This window comes from Patagioenas fasciata, chromosome Z (genome assembly GCF_037038585.1).
Source record: "Patagioenas fasciata isolate bPatFas1 chromosome Z, bPatFas1.hap1, whole genome shotgun sequence".
In the NCBI taxonomy this organism is placed as follows: domain Eukaryota; kingdom Metazoa; phylum Chordata; class Aves; order Columbiformes; family Columbidae; genus Patagioenas; species Patagioenas fasciata.
In genome coordinates, this window is record NC_092560.1 from 66,314,579 (window position 1) to 66,332,724 (window position 18,146).

Below are 18,146 nucleotides of genomic sequence, written 5' to 3' on the forward strand. Positions count from 1 at the left end.
GATTTAAATCTTCAAATTCAACAAACTTGTAAATTAAGGTCTATGCCTACTCTAGAAGACATATAAATGCAGAAATGTAAGTCAAAATCCTTGTAGTAAATACAAAAGCATGCTTCTTCTGCTCTAATGACAGTATTTCAACCATAATGAAGTATTGTTGTAGTAGTAAAAAAGCAGGAAAATTACTACTAAGCAGTCATTCACCTACTACCTACATTACATCAAAACCTCTCAGACTGAGAATTTGATTTTCTCTTTCTTTCTGCTTCAGTTCTATTATTTCTCTCAAGTAGTTGTGTTAGGACTTAGTACTGTATTGTGTGAATTGAAGTCTCTTGGAAAAGAAATAGTATGTGTTATAAAACACATTAATAAACCCAGGGACTTTCCATTGGTAATGAAAGGTCTCACCAAAGCTGTGCAAAGGATGAATACAGGCTGAGGATCATGAAACCTTTCCAGACAACTTCTACTGGACTCAGGAATGTCCTCGTTCTTCTCCCTTTCTCTTTGCTCCATCAAACCAAAACCGAGATATTTCAGAAAAAAAAAAAAAATCTGCTAAATCTAGGGGAAAGAACCAGAAGGGTGCAAGAAAAATAATCTTATCAGAGCACTTCATAAACAGAGTCTACAGGTCCTTTGTGTACATGTGAAAAGGAAAAGAATGCCCACATACCTTCACCTCTGCAATTTTAGAAAATTCCAACTTACAAAGGCTGTTGTGCTTTGTGATTTTATCTCATGTTAGGAAGCATATACAATGTCAAAAAACCTAAGTGACATCCCTGCAGAGAATTTATATTTTCAAACAGGAAGTGGATAAATCTTTAGTGTCTGCAATAGAAATAAGACAATCTTAAACTCACCATACGTTCTATTTACTCTACAAGAAACTACTAGTACTCCAAGGCTTTCTCATTTTCATCATTCAGGCTGATTTCCTGGGGTTTTATGGGACACAGTAGGACTGACTTCAATTACAAAATACCTAAGCTTAATGTCATTTTATCCCATTATGCCAGTGCAGTGCCTCAAGAGACGCTTCTAAACACTACAATATGATTTAAACATTGTTTTGTATTTAAATATCACAGGACAGCAAATTAATCTTCTGTTGGGAAGGATATCAAGGATACTCAAGTATTCTCTGAAAACTTATGATGTCAGACACGCTTGATCAAAATAACAGCAACCAGGGATTCAATGTTACAATCTTTACAGACTGAACAATGCAAAACTGCGGATCATCACCTCTGTACAGACATCACTGTTGTATCCAAGTAAAGTAAAGAGAAAAAGCAAAAACCACGGATATAGGCCTTTCAGGGTTTATGCTCCTATTAAAGTATCTATTCCCAAATACCTCAGCAGCATGTACAGTACAACACAGCTCCTTCAATCATTGAAGAAAATATACCAGAGCATTGGCATTGAAAATACTTTAATGTTACAGAATTGGTTCATTCATAATTATGTGAATGCAAGCTATGATTAACGATCATAAATTAAATGTGTTATATATATCTGTAATTATCTGTTATACCTAAACAATCATATACATAAATGTATGGATACTATACATAATATTTTGTTTAATTCTGTTACCAAATTACCCACAATTATGGAAAAAATAGTATCATTTATTAACTGTAAACACAGTGCATTTTATGCAAATACTTACATATAAAAATATGAATTATCTGCATGCCTATATATAACATCTGGATCCTAACAGAATCCTTACTTCATATTTATTAAACAGTTTTCCTGAGTAAAAAATGACTTCTAGAGGGTTATCGGGATATATTTCTGTATGGGTTACAAAAGTTGCTTAACTTGACATTAATGAATAAACTCTGCAGATTGCTCAATAGTCTACGGATAATAACAAATATTTGCAGAATCAGGGCATAAGTAATGGAAGTGTGATTTGGAGTGGTATGTTTAAAATTGAAATGAACCAGAATAGGACTACAAAATGCAAACATTGATTAACGTTAGGGAAATTCAGACATTTATGTGGATTTACCTCTCACGATAAATTTCACTTCTTTCCAACCTTTCACACAAGGCTGGCTCTATGTCTTATTACCTGTTTCACAGCAAAGACTCTAATTTTGCATGATCTTTTCATATTACCTGACTTCAATTTATTGGCAGATAATTTGCTATTTCTTTAGGGTATACTTTCCTCCACAATATGGTCTGTGTTTCAAAGTGTTCTTTTATTCATTTGAATAATTATCCAGCAGCCATAATAGGAAAAAATCTACTGGTCTGTCTATCAAAATCAAGCACCTACCAAAATCTATTGGGAGACACTAAGCTATAAAATATTGGGCCACTTTCTTGTTCTATATGTATTTGTGGAATGTTTGAAGAAATAAGTTAATAGGAATCTGCTGCTGATTCTGCCCTTTACAGTTTCTTTAAATTTAAATAAAACAAGTGGTAGAGAAAAAGTAATACTTGTAAAGTAAACACTAAAAAGAATACTGCCAGCCCATGATTACAGAAACTGATTTGCTTGGGTTTTGTTGTTGTTTTTTGTTGTTGTAGTTGGTTGGCTGTGGGGTTTTTCTAAAGTGGGTAGCTTTTTGAACAAAACACAAGACTTTCAAAGTTCCAGAAATCCAGAGTTATTGGGAACATGTGCTTTTTATTCAATGATGTCTGCTAAAAAAAATTATCCACTAAACTTTAAAGAAAAAAGAAGCATATTATAATCCAAAGTGTAGGTCAAGAGATAATAATGAATGCAAATTTTCTCTACTGATTTGTAGGGAAAGAAATGAAATTTTGATATGATCGATGTGATCTTATCTTTCAAACCTAGTCTTGCCTTGTAATTTTTTTTTAATAACTTACATTTCTGGAGCACTAGAGGACTGGCAAATCTGCCATAGACAGGATATGAGGCATATATAGATATATTCTATATTTATCTTGCATATCCACTTGTACATTCAAGATTCTTGGGCAGATGTTGTCTGGGTCCAAATATTGGATGAATTTTATATAGTCTACATGGGCTTGCTTGGACCAAGGTAGTTTTGGCTCCTTTCCAGAGTTAGAAAGGTGTAGTCTCAGATCTAAATCCTGCTGTATAGCAATCCTAGAGACTTTCCAAGAATTTCCTGTAATAGATCTTACTTATTACAAATAGTTTTAAAGACTCTTGGTACTTCTCCATTCACCTTCAAAAGGCAACCCTGCCTTTCAAAGACAGAACTGGCCATCTGGCTCTTTCTAACACCTTCTCATATCTGATACTGACAAGATTAACAAACTATGATTCCAGAATCACCCAGATTTTGTTATTACAAAACGTAAAAGTAACTGAATAAAGAATTCTAAGCAGAAAGTTAGCATCTTTATGTCTAGGTGTCTGCATGGCTCTATGGGCACACTGTATATGCTGGATATAATGAAACTTTCATGTTATAGAGACATTTTTTTAGTGTATATACACATATCTGTGCTGCATAGAATAAAATTTATACTAATTGCTTTTCAGTCACAAACAATATTTTCAGGTTTGGTTCATTTCTCCTATAAACAGACACAAAGGGTTTTTATTTCTCTCACAGGAATCTCTGTTCCCTGATACTGTTCTCCAGCCCTTCAATGCTCAGTGAGTATTTCTACAAAATGTTAAAGCCATTGTAAACCACTTACAAACAATTCAGTTGATAAACTGAATTCAGTCAGTCACTCTAAAATAAAGCTCAACAGACAACAGCTATTATGGCCTAGAAGGAATGTTTTCCTCAGAAAAAAATTAAATTTTCTTTCCCACTTCAGAGTCTCTGCTGGCTGGCCAACCTTCTTAAGAGTTTTGATAGATCTATTTGTAATACATATATATTTTCTTTGTCTTATTGTCACCCTTTGAGCCATATTCATGCTTTATCCATCCACCCTGCAAAATAAAGTGCTTTCCCAACTAGTGCTTGGCTGAACTGATACCTTCCAAGTGACACTTAATGACTGCTCCCCAGTAGCCTAAGTCTGGAAAATTTGTTTCCATGTGTTGTTTTAAGAAAGTCTTCAGAAAGAGAAGGATGAAGGTGAGGCTCTACTTTGGGTGTCACCAGGATGACTTCTGATGATAAAGGACAATGTGGTATCTACACAACAAAACTGCATACTGTGCAAAACTGCTGTAGTAAGTGGTGACCCAAGCTGGTAAACTAGTAAACCCACACATTATCTACCTCACCATACAATACTGTGAACACATAATGAGCTTCTAGTGAAATTCTTTCCAGCTGCACTGTCCTGTTGATATGACAGCCCTGCCCAAGCTTGTATCCAGATCCAAGCCAATAAGGTAAAAGTATTGTGGTATACCATACACACTCACAGTCTCAGGTTTCTGCTTGGGTATCTGCAGTTCATGCTATCATGTTCTTTCTTCCTTGTTAGACATAGCTAAATGAATCCTAAACTAGCTATACTCATTCAGCACAGGAAAAAAATCCACTTGTCCTCCTTGTTTGTAGTCTACTGGGTCCTATCCCAGCTGCTTTCACAACATAGAAGAGAAAGGGGCAGAGTCTAATCTATCTAGAATAAACATCTGGAGACACATTAAAACATCTTGAGGCTTTGCCTCAAAAGCTCTAAATCAGCATTTTCCTCATTTGTTGTTATATCATGAAGTATCACAAAAAAACCAAAGATTTTTCCTGTCTGGGTGTAGACTGTTCTGCTCTTATAGGAGCAGTCAGAGAATTGCTACTGCATGAAACTTGCTATTTTTCTTCACTTCTTGCTCACTGATCAGTACCTGCAATAGAATTGTACTGTTCTTAAAGCTGTTCTGCCTTAAATAAAGGAGTGAATGGGTAAGAAGAAGTGATATAGGCTTGTGACAACTGTCTTGTAGGTACCTGTGTAACTCTATCTCAACAACTTCCTGTTGTCATTAAAGAGATGGCACGAAAAACTGGGAAGCATATTAGAAAGTGGAGAAAAAAAAATCTACAGTTTTGCAGTTGTTTGATGAAATAATAAAACAACTGTTTCAAGAAAAAAAGTATCAGTTTATATACAGGATATTAGAACCACTAACAATAAGAAGTAAAGATTTATAATAAACAGATAATGTTTGAGAAATGTAACATTTCTAAAAATAGGTTGCAAAATTAATAAATGAAAGAGAAGTTATCTTTGGTTCTTAGCACGTTGTTTAACACATTATCCTATATACTTGATAAATCTGTTAACAATTGCAATGCATAAAATAATGTTTATCCAAGGTGGCTTTGAAAAAAAATAACATCTACATTCTGTGTTACAAAAATACCACTAAAATATTATAAAAGATAATTTATTATTGAAGCTGTTATGTGTAGATTCTTTTTCATTCTAGCTCAAATATCACTTGGTATCTTCAGTAATGATTTTTTTTAAGAAATTTGCAGATGATAGTAATTTGAGTGGAGTTGTAAACACTAGTAATGATCAGGAAATAGCTCAAAAAACCTAAAGAAATTAGAACTATGGGAACAGATTTACCAGAGTACTATTTTGGCTTTATCCTAATAGAACTACAATTTCACCAGCATCCCACAGACTTAAAACCATAACTGAACAGTGAATCAAACCTAGTAAATTGAAAAGAGTAATGGAGATACTAACAGTAAATACTAAAATAAATTTTTAAAATAAAACACAAAAGCAGAGGAGGCAGAAGCTAAATATGTTTTTAACAGGCAGTACAAATTTCAACCATCACTGCATATATATCAAGTAGAGAAACCAGAAAGTTTCTTTCTGCTGAAACCTAAAACTGCGCAGAAACATTATGAACAGATCTTATGCTCTATTTGCAGCATAACACAAGTCACAAAACCTCACCACGTTTCTTTCCCTAATGAGAAATTACTTCTTAGCTATCTGTTGAATTATGTCTTCGTCAATAGAAAACTTATTGTCAGGACAATTATAGGATCAAAATGAAGTTCAGGTGAGAGTAACAAATAGAAGTAAATGAGATAGACAGTAGCAGACCTGTAACAGTAAGAAACAAACCTCCAAATGCTACAAGAAAGTTCCTGAACTGTACACTTACAGTCAGAACTACTAAGCTGTAAAATAATCTCTCAGACGAGAGATGCAAAAACCATATTCTTTTCCATAGTTAACAGTATGCTGCGTGACACACGAGAAAGACTTCTAGCAGTAACAGTGTTAAATTAACAGAAATGATTGGTAATGATAAAATAAAACTACCCTGTATATTTTTTATAGTGGCAGTGTTAGATGAATACGTATATCTCTCCTGAGAAAATAACTCTGTGTTGTGAGACACCAGTATCACAGATACAGGTACAGAAGACTTAATTCAGTGTGCTTCAGTTTAGACACTTAAATGCTCCAGTGCATAAAATTGGGTGGTGGTACAGTTCAGTGGGTTGACGCAAAATACCTTAACCTGACATAGTAACTGAAGCTTTTTTCTTCTGAACAGCACCAACATTAAATATATGTCTCTGCCCTCTGATTATATAGGGAGCTTAAAGACCTCTTCTGACCAATTCAGTGATCCTCTACATTGTGTGGAAGCTACATTTGAACCTGCCTGAAGTAAATTTATTGGTCTGGATGGGTCCCTTCAGGTAAGATTCAGAATATAGCAGTTTATTCTGAGGTTACAGCCCTCAAAGAGCAGGAGAAGCTCACTTCATTCTTAGTTGTCTCATGGTTAGAGCACTTGGCTAGTTTAAGTCCATCTCCTAAAATACAGAAAAATACCTGAATTATTGAACATTTCTTAAAGGAATGATTGCACTGATGACACTGAACCTACCAACCAACCGCCATTTGCTCCCATAAAGCCTGTCTTATGACCTTAAAAAAAATCCTATTATTTATCTGTTCTCACTGAACTCACAGCTTTGTTTGTCTTCCACAACTTAAAACACATACAAAGGCTTTGTTATGCATCATATACCAATATATACCTTGATATGAGCACATTTTTGAGACTAACATATTTTGACTGTTTAATTTTTTTCATACAGAAGTAAAATTTCAGGTAGCAATTTACTTCTGGATAAAAATCACCACAAAAGTATGGCTTAGCCCAATTTTAAGGCATCAGTATTAAGATCGATGCTATCCTCTCCTATAATATTTCTATTGTCAGTAAAGGTGCCAAAGAACATTGACAGATTAAAACCCACATGACTGCATTAAAAAAAACAAGAGAACGAAATGTACAAGGAAGAGGGCTATAACCTTGTTCCCTTCATTAGATTCCCTCACATCATGCATTTACTTAAAAAAAAAAAACAACTCTCATTCATAGACAACACCCTTCTCTATTTCTCACCCTCAGGTTAGTGAAGTAATGAGATATGGTCAGAACTTCAAAACGTTTTGAATAGATTAAAGATGAAAACTGCAAGATGCAGAATGGAGCTAAAGAAGATTTGCCATTACATAGAAAAAGTACTCATAAAAATAAGTCTTAAGTGACTAGCTGTATTTCTGTCTGTTGATTCTAAAAACATAAACCATCAGAACAGGTCAGTGTATCTCTACTATTTAACCTGAAAGGTGTCAATTTTTTGAAAACTCATGACTTTTCTTGAGAGATTACTTACTCTAAAAAGCTGGTGATGTAATCCCGACTGCAGGCTGACCAAGAGAAGGGGTTGGTGTTTGCTGTAATATGAGCTGCCATTAGCTTTGCTGCTTCATGACCTTTGGTCCCACAGGAATTTCCAATTCCATCATGATTCATACCAAAACTGTCCAAAAGAAGAGGAAAGAAACAGCCCGTTACTTTTGTACAGCATCAGACATATCTTAAAACTTAACGTCACATTTACAGAAATCATGTTGGACCTACAAGAACAGAGTTAGTACAGGTGAACTCTTAAGTGGAGAATCAGGATTGGTTTATTCAGATCTCAAAATACTACACCTTCTTTCTTCCCACAGACTTCTGAAAGCATTTTACTTGTTTTCTGAAGCTTTTAAATTTAACAATATTCTTGCAAGATAAATACAGAGCACTCAGTCCTTATTTGGTATTGCACCTGGATAAGGAACATACCTTGTGGCACTGACACCTGGATTAGTAAACAAGGACAAACAGAGAATAGGTGATGTTGCTGTAACATTACAGTATAGATACAGAGCAGTCAATGATAATTCAAGCAGAACATGGTTTTGCAATTCCTAGGGTCATGCTGTATGCACACCCCCTCTCCATATCCACTCACAGACTGACTTGGTGTTCCTCTATTAGAGCTCTGCTTTGTCATGGAACATCAGAATGAACAAAACACAGTAAAAAACCTCTGGGTGGCACTTGGCCAACAGAGATTTCCAGCCAACAAATGAACTTTCAACAAAAACGATATGACTCTAGAAGAAGAAATATGGCAGAAGAATCCTTATGTCTTCGAAATCCTGAACTACTGAAATACACCCTTGGAGCTAAAAATCATCAACATAACCATCTAATTAAAACTAGAAGCAAATTCACAGAGCACCTATTTGGAAAGACTTTCATTACAGATTACCTTTAGTTATATTATTCCTGTTATTGCTAAACAATCAAGATTGTATACTTGACTAGCCAACATAAATTAAGCAACCAAACAGGATATTTCTTAGTATTAGGTATTTTTCTAAAACTCAAGTTTTCTTAGTCTGCCTTTTATTAATTTCCATTGAATCACTTGGGGAAAAACATATTTCTTTAAATATTAACCTTTGGTCAGATTCATTCCTTCCACCCAAACATGGCACAAGGCTTATGAAATCAGAGGGATAGGTAGTGAGACACACAGGAGCCTCCCTGACCATGAGAAAGAAAAGTAGTTAAAGAAAATGCCAAAACTGATCTTCTGCACACCCAGGCAGCAAAACTGTTACTTCTTGATGTATAATACAAAGAGGTCAGTCTTTGGAGCCTTCTGTATTACAAATGCTAAAAAGACTGACTCCTTGATTTCGTACTTATCATTTAGGAACACAAATATGTTGAGACACTTATGTTTTCATTTTTTAGAAACTTGGAGGACTGAGTGTCAGAAGATAGAAATGGTGGTAGATTAGAGGCTGGCCACCACTTCATGCCACTTTCTTTAGTGAAAATGGCAATAGTGGTGTTATATTAATCTGAACATATTGCTACAAAACGTGACACAAATGTACAAGACCTTCACACTACTCTGAGCTTCAATACATTGAGTACCATCCCCCCTCTCCAGCAGATCATGACAACCTACAAGCACAAGGTATGGCCAACCATTCTTCCCAAATCCCAGTGACCACATGGATACAAGAGAAGAAACATCAGTGAATGCCCTACAAGCTGGGGAAGGACTTCGTTATCAAAAAAAATCCACTTATTTGCCTATGGGATGTCTCCTTATGGTATGTAATAACGCCTGCGTGTATCTAGTTCAGTGTGTGGTATTTCATAAATGCAGAGAGCCATATGCTCTATTGTATCTGTGAATAGTCTGACTGACACAAATTATTGTATCAAATGAAGAATAGCCGTCACATACTAAAAACCACAGCTTTAAAAACAACTCATCTGAGCAATGTATGTATTGTAATGCAACTTTCAGACCAGTGTAAATTATTATGATCTTCAATATTGATGTGTATATATATATATATATATATATATATTTTTCAGGAGGGAAGAACTTAGATGTCCAATGCAACAAAACTCATTCAGAATTTTATCATGAAAAATGTACTTTATTCACCTAATTCTCAAGTGCCATACTTCAAACTGAAACTTTTTCTTTCGAATTGCCAATGTACAATATCTTAAAATAGAAAATGTTAGTTTTTTAATAATCTCTATGAATTACTCTTTTACAGAAACAGGCATTCGGGTATGTGGGAAAGACCTGAACTGGATCATTCTGACTATATCCAATATCCAGCTAATCCCTGGTTAGTGTATTCCATTTGTCAAAGAAGTGCCAGACTTCAACTGTCTTGGAAATGAAATCTGTATCTTCTGGGCCTATTAAAAAAAAATATATATATATATATATAAAAAAATATATATATATATATAATTTTGTAGTTGAATAAGTTTCCTTCTTCTACAGGCTCTCCTTGTGAAAAAGATGATGTTGCTAATGGTGGCAATGGTATGCTTGATAATAAGCATGTCTGTGAATGGAAGCTCTGATTCCTGATGCAGACAGGAATTCAATACCATTTCATGAGCTGATGGTTTTCTCGTTTTTTATAAATATTCATATACCTAAATCATCTATTCCATTCCAATAAGGCTCTTCTACTTGCCCCTGCTTCTGAATTTAGGAGGAAACTGATCATTAGGTCTAGGTAGTTTTTTCTGATGCTTGGCAAGGGGTTTTGCAATTACTGTCATCTGTTTCCAAAGATGGTAGTGGCAGCATGCCATTACAGCCCAGTAACTTGCACTCCTATGTCCAGGATTGCAGACAAAAACACATTTCTGTCCAAAGTACCAGTTTTATTTCCATCAGAACATGACGGTTATATTTGGCCATCATTACATTAAAGCTATGTCTTTTACAAAAGCATGTTTGCAATTAGATTGAGGTAGGAAGGCAGGGAAGAAAGGAAGCAACATAAAATACTCTTTGTGGAGCCACTGTTACAGTTTACGTACCTTTTTCAAACTCACTAAACAGATGCAGGCTATATTTCTTTCACTGGCTTAAAGGGCCTGTCTAAAACTAGCAGTATAATTCTGCCTTTAGAAGAACAGCCAGATGAGTGTGAACAGAGACGAGTTTTCTCAGGCAACGCAGCAGTTTCTCTATGGAGTTACCCTTCCACCTATCACCTCAAGGAAAGCTATTTAACCCAGCAGCTCCCTTTTTTCAAGAATTATGGCTCCTCTTCTCCCAAGAGAGCACCTACATTAAAGAACCGTGCAAAGCATCAAGCCTAAGACCTTTAAAATCATAACTGAAACTCTCCTGCAATTTCTCTATAGTTTGTACACTTCTTAAAAAATACTAAGAAGGTAATATATCTGACTAGTGCTCTGTGCCTGTTTCATTTATTAACATCGTTAATGCAACAGATTGTTTTTTTCTTTGGCAATCTGTTTTTCCTTATATCTGAAAAATTATCTGAAATACACATCCAACTTAAGACCTGACCTCAGGAATCACAGGGGAGATAAGTAGTCTCAGCTGCCCAGAATAAATAGCAATAGATAAACAGAGGCCCTGAAGTATAAGCAGAGGGAAGGATGGGAATGTAAACTTCTCATCTACCTTTCCTTTTTCTTACAAAGGAACAGTCCTGCAGGTTCCTACAGTTTTATTTATATTTAAAATTAGGCTACCAATCTGTTGGGTGGTTCTAAACTATGCCAAAACACTTACTGCTGATGTATCTGAAATGACAGCAGTTATTTTTGTGAGACAGCCAGGATGCTTCTGTCCTGATTTATTACCCAAACACTTAAGATTCAAAGAAGATAGATCCAAACCAATCTAAGTGTTCCTCAATACTGTTTGCTGAGGTTTATTTTGTAGATCACATACTTTTATGGCACTGAAGTGATCTGCAATGTGCTAATCAAATTAACTGGTTTTTCTCATTAACAAGCAATGATCCCTGCTTTCCAACTGTAGTACTAATGTCCAGCATATCTAACCATTTCCTAGTTTTCTCAGGACTTGGAGTTTCAGAACTGCAGAGAATGCTAATGTTTCTCTTTAAATACAACAGTGTATGTTCATTTTTTAGTCACTTACTGATTCATGAGTTATATGAATGTGACCTAATTCTTCTAAAGCAGTGGCTCTTACTTTGCTCTGCCACTTGTCTAACAGTCTAAGGAAGAAGCATACCAGGGACTATGAATCTTGAGCCAGGTGAGACAAGAAAGTTACAGGAACAGAAGGAACAGAAATACCAAAGCACTTGACATTCTTGTCCATTATCTGAGACTGATTTACAACGGCATAACTACTTGTAACTCTCTAGAAAAAATAAAGCTTTCTAAGAGAGAAAAGAAACTTGAACCTTAAGAATTTTTATTACACTAATTATTTGCACTAGGAGAGACAAAGTAGACATACATACTAAGAGTGAAATGGGTCATTTTCAAGCTAAGAATCTTGACCCAAGTACATTGCTACAACGTCCTCCAGTGTATCAGCATGTTAGTTAGACACTGTTCTCACAACATCTGCAAAGAATGAAGCAAAGGGCAGGGAAGGCTCTTAAAGTGCACCAGTGAGTGAATAATACTTTTAAAATGTCTAACAGTAAATATCTGCAATGGTGAGAAAATGGAAGGCATGCCTGAACAAGTATTCTTATATTAGATGTAAGACCTGAAGGCTGAATTATAAATCGCTTTTAAGAACTGCCAGTTTATTTTAGTAGATACCAACATTTTCATAAACTTTGTATTAATTTATTTTTTTGTAATATATTGTACTAATTCTCATAATTATTAAAAAGGTGTCATTTAAATACATACATTTCATACAGCTTAGAATGTCTATTTATAGCCTATATTGAAAAAAATTAGAAAACTGTCATATTCACATATCTGTAAATGTTACCATGGTTTTAAATTGCCTTTTTTAATGATGGTAGAACATGTACGAGGCAGGAAGAAAGGGAAAACAAGCATGTTTCAGCATTATTTTGTTCAATAAAAAGTGCATGAATGTAAAAAAAATCTACTATTAAAGAACAAAATATTCCCCCCCACACACACACCATCAGAGCTATGAACTACATGTAGCAAAGCACAATTTCTGTGTGGACATACATGATAATTTTCTTAGTTATTCTCATGTCTGCTAGCAGAGAGGTATTCATCAATTGATATGATGTTATGGCAAATTATTTGAGAAGATTTTTATTATTTTATGTTTTTATAGTAATAGGTCGGCATTTTTTCTTTACATTTTAACCATACCTCCCATACCTAGTTCTCCTTTATGTAGTCCTCCATATATTTTTAGCCAATTTTATTAAATTATTGGTTATAGCTTCATAACAGCATGCAAATTGTAACTCAATCTTAAATGACACTACAAATAAAAGAAAAAATAAACTGATTTTTCAGGACCATACTTTTCTATTATTTTAGTTTAGGATCACAAACACTGACAGCATTTCTTGCAAATACCTAATATTGCATTATTCCCCTCAAGGGAGGAAACAACATTAATAAGTTACTTCACTTTCTATTTCCACATCTTAATGTGGATTTTAACCTTAACTGCTGATTTCCTCTATTTGGAAATGACTATATGGTCTAGAGCATTCTTAATCCTTTATTCTGAAGTAATGCTGAATTTAAAACTTCAGCTTCGGTGAAACATTTTACTTCCCTGAACTTGGGAAACAAACTAATTGAATAATGGTAGCTATTCAACAAGTACATCTGCCACGAAATAACATGCAATTTTAGCATGCTTTTATCATAACATTTTTCCCACTTCCTAAGCATCCTTCTTTTCTGAGTTATGGCTGATGATCCCCATCAAATACAATTTTTACATAATAGCATAATTTCATATTAAATAACGTATGAAGCTCCTAAAAGCACAGCAAATTCTAATTTACTAAAAAAAAAAAAAAATTGCAGCTTATTCGGAAACCCAAACTGTCTTATGGGAAAATGACAGACTTCTATGGGAATATTAGAAAAAGTAGAGCACAAATTTCTTCTCCTGGTTTATAGTGCCATAGCTATCCAACTTTCATTCCACAAGAGTAACATCAAGTAAGGTTTGTATGCTATACAAAACCAGAATGTGGATGCATCATGTCTCTGCAATGTAGTTCAAATTGGAAAGTATTGCCTCCAATCAGGAAGCAAACTTCTGAGTTCAGATTTCCTTTGGAAATTCATGATGCGCTAAAGGTTATAATAACCTTCCTCTTCACTCCATTTATACTTCTTACAATTTTGTTAAGAACTGTTGAGAGTTTTTGCACTCCTTTTCCTTAATTAGAATGCTTGAATGCTAAACAAATTATTTGGTTAATTCTAAAGTTCAAAGAATATTTCACAGATACTTAGACACCGGCCTTTTCTATATTGTAAATATAAACATGCCTAAGAAAATAGGTTTTCTTATAGACTTAGTTTTATGATATTCGGTTTTATATGCACAAAACCGTTAAAATCGAAGTGCCAATGATGACTTTATAGAAATTGCATGCTTTTATACCTGCAATATTATAAAGGCAGACAAAAAATTATGTTCCTTTACCAAAAAGGACCAGAGCAGGGGGTGATGGGGTGAGAGAGAGAGAATGTGATTATGTATGGTCTTAAGTGGCTTGTCCAGGTGTCTGGACATGCTCTGTTTTGTTTGGGTTTGTTTGTTGGTTTGGGGGATTCTGTCATTTTTGTTTGTTGGTTGGTTTTGTGGGTTTGGTTTTTGGTTTTGTTTTGTTTTGGTTTTTTAACTAAAAAGAGTTACTTAAACTGTCCACAAAAAATTAAGGCATCATTCTCAGTCAATCCTAGGAATCTAGAAGGACCCTGAGCATCTAGCAGTGACAACTTTTAACTTGTTCTGACTGGTGATAAGGTGTTCATACACTGTAGATTTGAGACAGTCTGTCAGTCCTGCTACAGTTGAAGCTGGAAGACATCATCATCATGGATAAAATTATGACAGCCTGAAGTGGAGATCTGTTCACTGGAGACCTAATTGGATGTGGTGCTAGTACAATTCATCCAAGTAGTGTTTCAACTATTTTGAAGTCTGGTATCTGTGTCCCTATTACCTCAGATTGGAGTAGTTTCCTTCTGGTTTTACAACACACACATTCCTTGACATGCATGTCATCTAGAAAGCATCTCACTCAAACTCAGGTCCTATAATGCAGATGAGGTTTGACTGATCAAACATGAAGCCCACTGATCACTGAAGAATGAGGAAAAGACAACTAGCTTCTGAAAGTACCTTTAGAATTTCCTAGATTAGAAATTTCTACTCTGACACTCAAGATTAACTTCCTCATACGGGAGAAGGGATATTTCTGCTATTTTTCTACTTTGCACAGAGACTAAAAACCAAGACTTTAAAAAATTGCTAGAATTGCTGGTACATTTCAACTGTATGAACTAATTCAGAACTAAATGCGTGCTTGAATATATTGTTCTTGTTCTTCATCTTGAAGCCAATTTAGTCCGTTAGATTATAATCCATCTCATTATTTTTTACATCTTTTTTTTTTCCTCAAGACATGACTGCCAAACTGCTCTGAATTCCAATTCATTACACCTTCTGAAAGTTAAGACAATTCCAACTTTAGCCACCAATCTTTCTCCCTACTCCTTCTGTACAGCCCTCAATAACTGTCACTAGTAAATTCTTTCCTCAACTCCAAGTTTTATGGGCAGCTCTCTGTTCTAAGCCTAGTCCACAATCCTCACGTTTTGATATTTCCTTCCCCTCCAACACCCTCTTATTTTATTTGTTCTTTTTCACTTTGCTATTTAGTTTCGGGAACTCATCTGACTCCATAGGACCACAACAATGAATGACACAATGCATTTCTTTCAGGGATATATCCCTTTCAGTAGAACCTGGAATTTCTTACCAGTTCAACTATGCATCCTGTACAGCATGCATGGGGCAAGATAGGCATTTCATAAAGTACCCAAATTAAAAAGCGTAGATTGGAAAGCCACATAACTCATCTGGTAGGGAAACAAAAAATGGAACTGGATCTTAACTCTTACAACTTGTCCAAGCATAAGAGCATGCATATTCAAGCTTCAAATACTTCCTTTCTCCACAAAGAAGTCAAACTTTCCTTGACAATGCAGGAAATACACATTCAATTCTCACTCCTGCCATTAGAAATCACTGGTTGTAATTTTTGCTTTACCAGAAATCTTAAGCATTTCTTCAGTGTGAAATAATAAAAGGTGGGAAAGTAAGCATTTGAAGTCAAGCATCATAAATCAAATTTTTTAGAGACATTATTATGAAGGCTAAAGGACCCATTCTGAATTTTATCTTATATTAAGAGTAATACAAGGCTGTTCTCAGAATCATGCATAAGAAGAAACAACCATAAAACTCTTAGTCTAACACCATTCCTTATGCCCTCAAGAAAGAAACAAAGTTAAACACAGTTTAGAGTCATCTTCAATAAAATCAGCTGGTTATGAGTCTCAACTGCACACAGCTTATCTGCACCAATGCTAGGCTATACACATAAAAAACTACAAATGGTAAGGAATGGAAACCCCCCCAAAATATTTTTAAAATAGTTAGAAGTACTTAAGAGAAAAGAAGACTGGCCATAATAATGAAACTCATATTCTTGGTCTATGTATTCAAGACCAAGTGTTTTTCTGGATAGTATTCTTCAACAAAATGGAAGTTACTTGGATCACTACAAGGTTAAATTAGTTAAATTTAATACACTATAGTATACAAAACATCAGACTGAATGATCTAATGACTTCTCACCACTGTATAATTTAATAAACTACTATACACTAACAACACATTGAGCCATACTTCCATCAGGGAATCTTATAAATCCAGTTTTGGAGAAACTGTGGATAACCTATCAAAATATCTGTATTATGATTACCATTTTCTTTTTATCACAAGATAATTTTATTTCTCAGTTCAACTTTAAAAAAAAAAAACCTCAGTATTCCATGGGAAATAAATATTTTTTAAAAAACATGACCTAAGAGCAATCCTCTCATTCTTATTTAATCCACTGTTTTTTTGTTTTATGTCATATATTCAGTGTAGACATGACCCTTAAATGATTCTATTTTTCATTTGACAATGAAGCCAGTTTATTATTTCTCATGTATGTCTGAAGAGAAAAGCAGTAATCACAGTACAGCCAAAGAAAAAAGTTTACAAGGCTCCATGAAACTATTGCTTTACTCACATATTCAAGTAACTTTTAGTAGGTATTGGGAATCAGGAAGTTGAGAAGAAATAACTTTGATTTGGTTGTAGAGGAATTCAGTCACAGTGTGGGCAAATTGAAGGTGACGCGTGGATAGCACAAAACGTTATAAGCATTGAAGATCGTTTGCCCACATATTCTTTCCAGCTTACACTGAAGGTATCTACATTGCGCATTCATTTTTAAAATCAAGCTTGCAGTGCAACTTTATTTAATCACTGCACACTGGACAAAAACTAAAGGAATATGATTTCTACTTTCTTTTCCAACCTACAGGAAGAGGTGAAATCCTCAAAAAGCTGAGATTTCAGAAATTTAAAAGACCTTATATATAAGAAACCAAAAGATATGGAATGTAAAAAACACAGACGGTTAAAAAAAAATCCTGTGATCACAGGATATATGCTCTTGCTATATTGTTTTTCTTGAATTCTAACCAAAGACTAAGTTCCTCAAATCAATTCTTGTCATCATGCCAGCTTTACATGATAAAAAAAGCTGCATATATTTAAATTGTTTTCAGGTATCTGTGGAACAAGCTGCATGACATACAGATTAGAATGAAGATGTAGTATTGGAAGATCGATTTTCTTATTAAACATGTGACAAATTCACGCCAAGGTCATAGATCATCTATTACTATAAGAGATATTATTAACAAGAATTTCAAAACTATAAGTAACTTGGAAGACCTCTTTCCTCAACAGTGGAAATATATTTTCCTTTACCCTATCTTTTTCATCTCATGCAAATGAAGGAAAAGAAGGAAGGAAATAAAGATGAGGAGAAGTACATGTGGTTTAAATTATTTTTGTTCAGATCTTATACAATTGCTTATGGATTCTAGAATTTGTCTACTTCAGTGCAACAGTGTTTTTTTTCATACTGAATACAAATGAGATAATACTTGCCCAATCATCTCCATGATAGGTGGGGTGGAAATAATTTTCACTTCCAACTACCTTTTTTGATCAGCAGACTGATAGTTTCCATTTCAGCCTGTATTTAAGCTTTTAGCAGTTGCATCAACTAAGGAGTGGAAAAACATCATCCATAACTCTGTGTTGGTCAACCCATGTAAACAAATGAAACCTCTTGATAATGAAGGTGCCTAGTCTTTTCAGAAATATCACGATGTACTAAAAATGCTGTCTTTTGAAGGAACACCTGAAATATTTCCAGATCAAACTCTACTCAGGTTCTATCAGTGTAACAAC

The 18,146-nt window shown here is 34.6% G+C and overlaps 1 protein-coding gene across 6 annotated transcripts in view; it reads right to left on the bottom strand.

Annotated features, from left to right (window-relative positions):
• ADAMTS6 (ADAM metallopeptidase with thrombospondin type 1 motif 6) overlaps window positions 1–18,146 on the bottom strand; it is a 150,764-nt gene that overhangs the window by 71,677 nt on the left and 60,941 nt on the right. For all 6 annotated transcript variants that reach the window (XM_071801811.1, XM_071801812.1, XM_071801810.1 and 3 more), the window contains one exon: window positions 7,620–7,766. In XM_071801811.1, coding sequence (XP_071657912.1) covers window positions 7,620–7,766 — 147 coding nt within the window. The remainder of the gene's footprint in view (window positions 1–7,619; window positions 7,767–18,146) is intronic.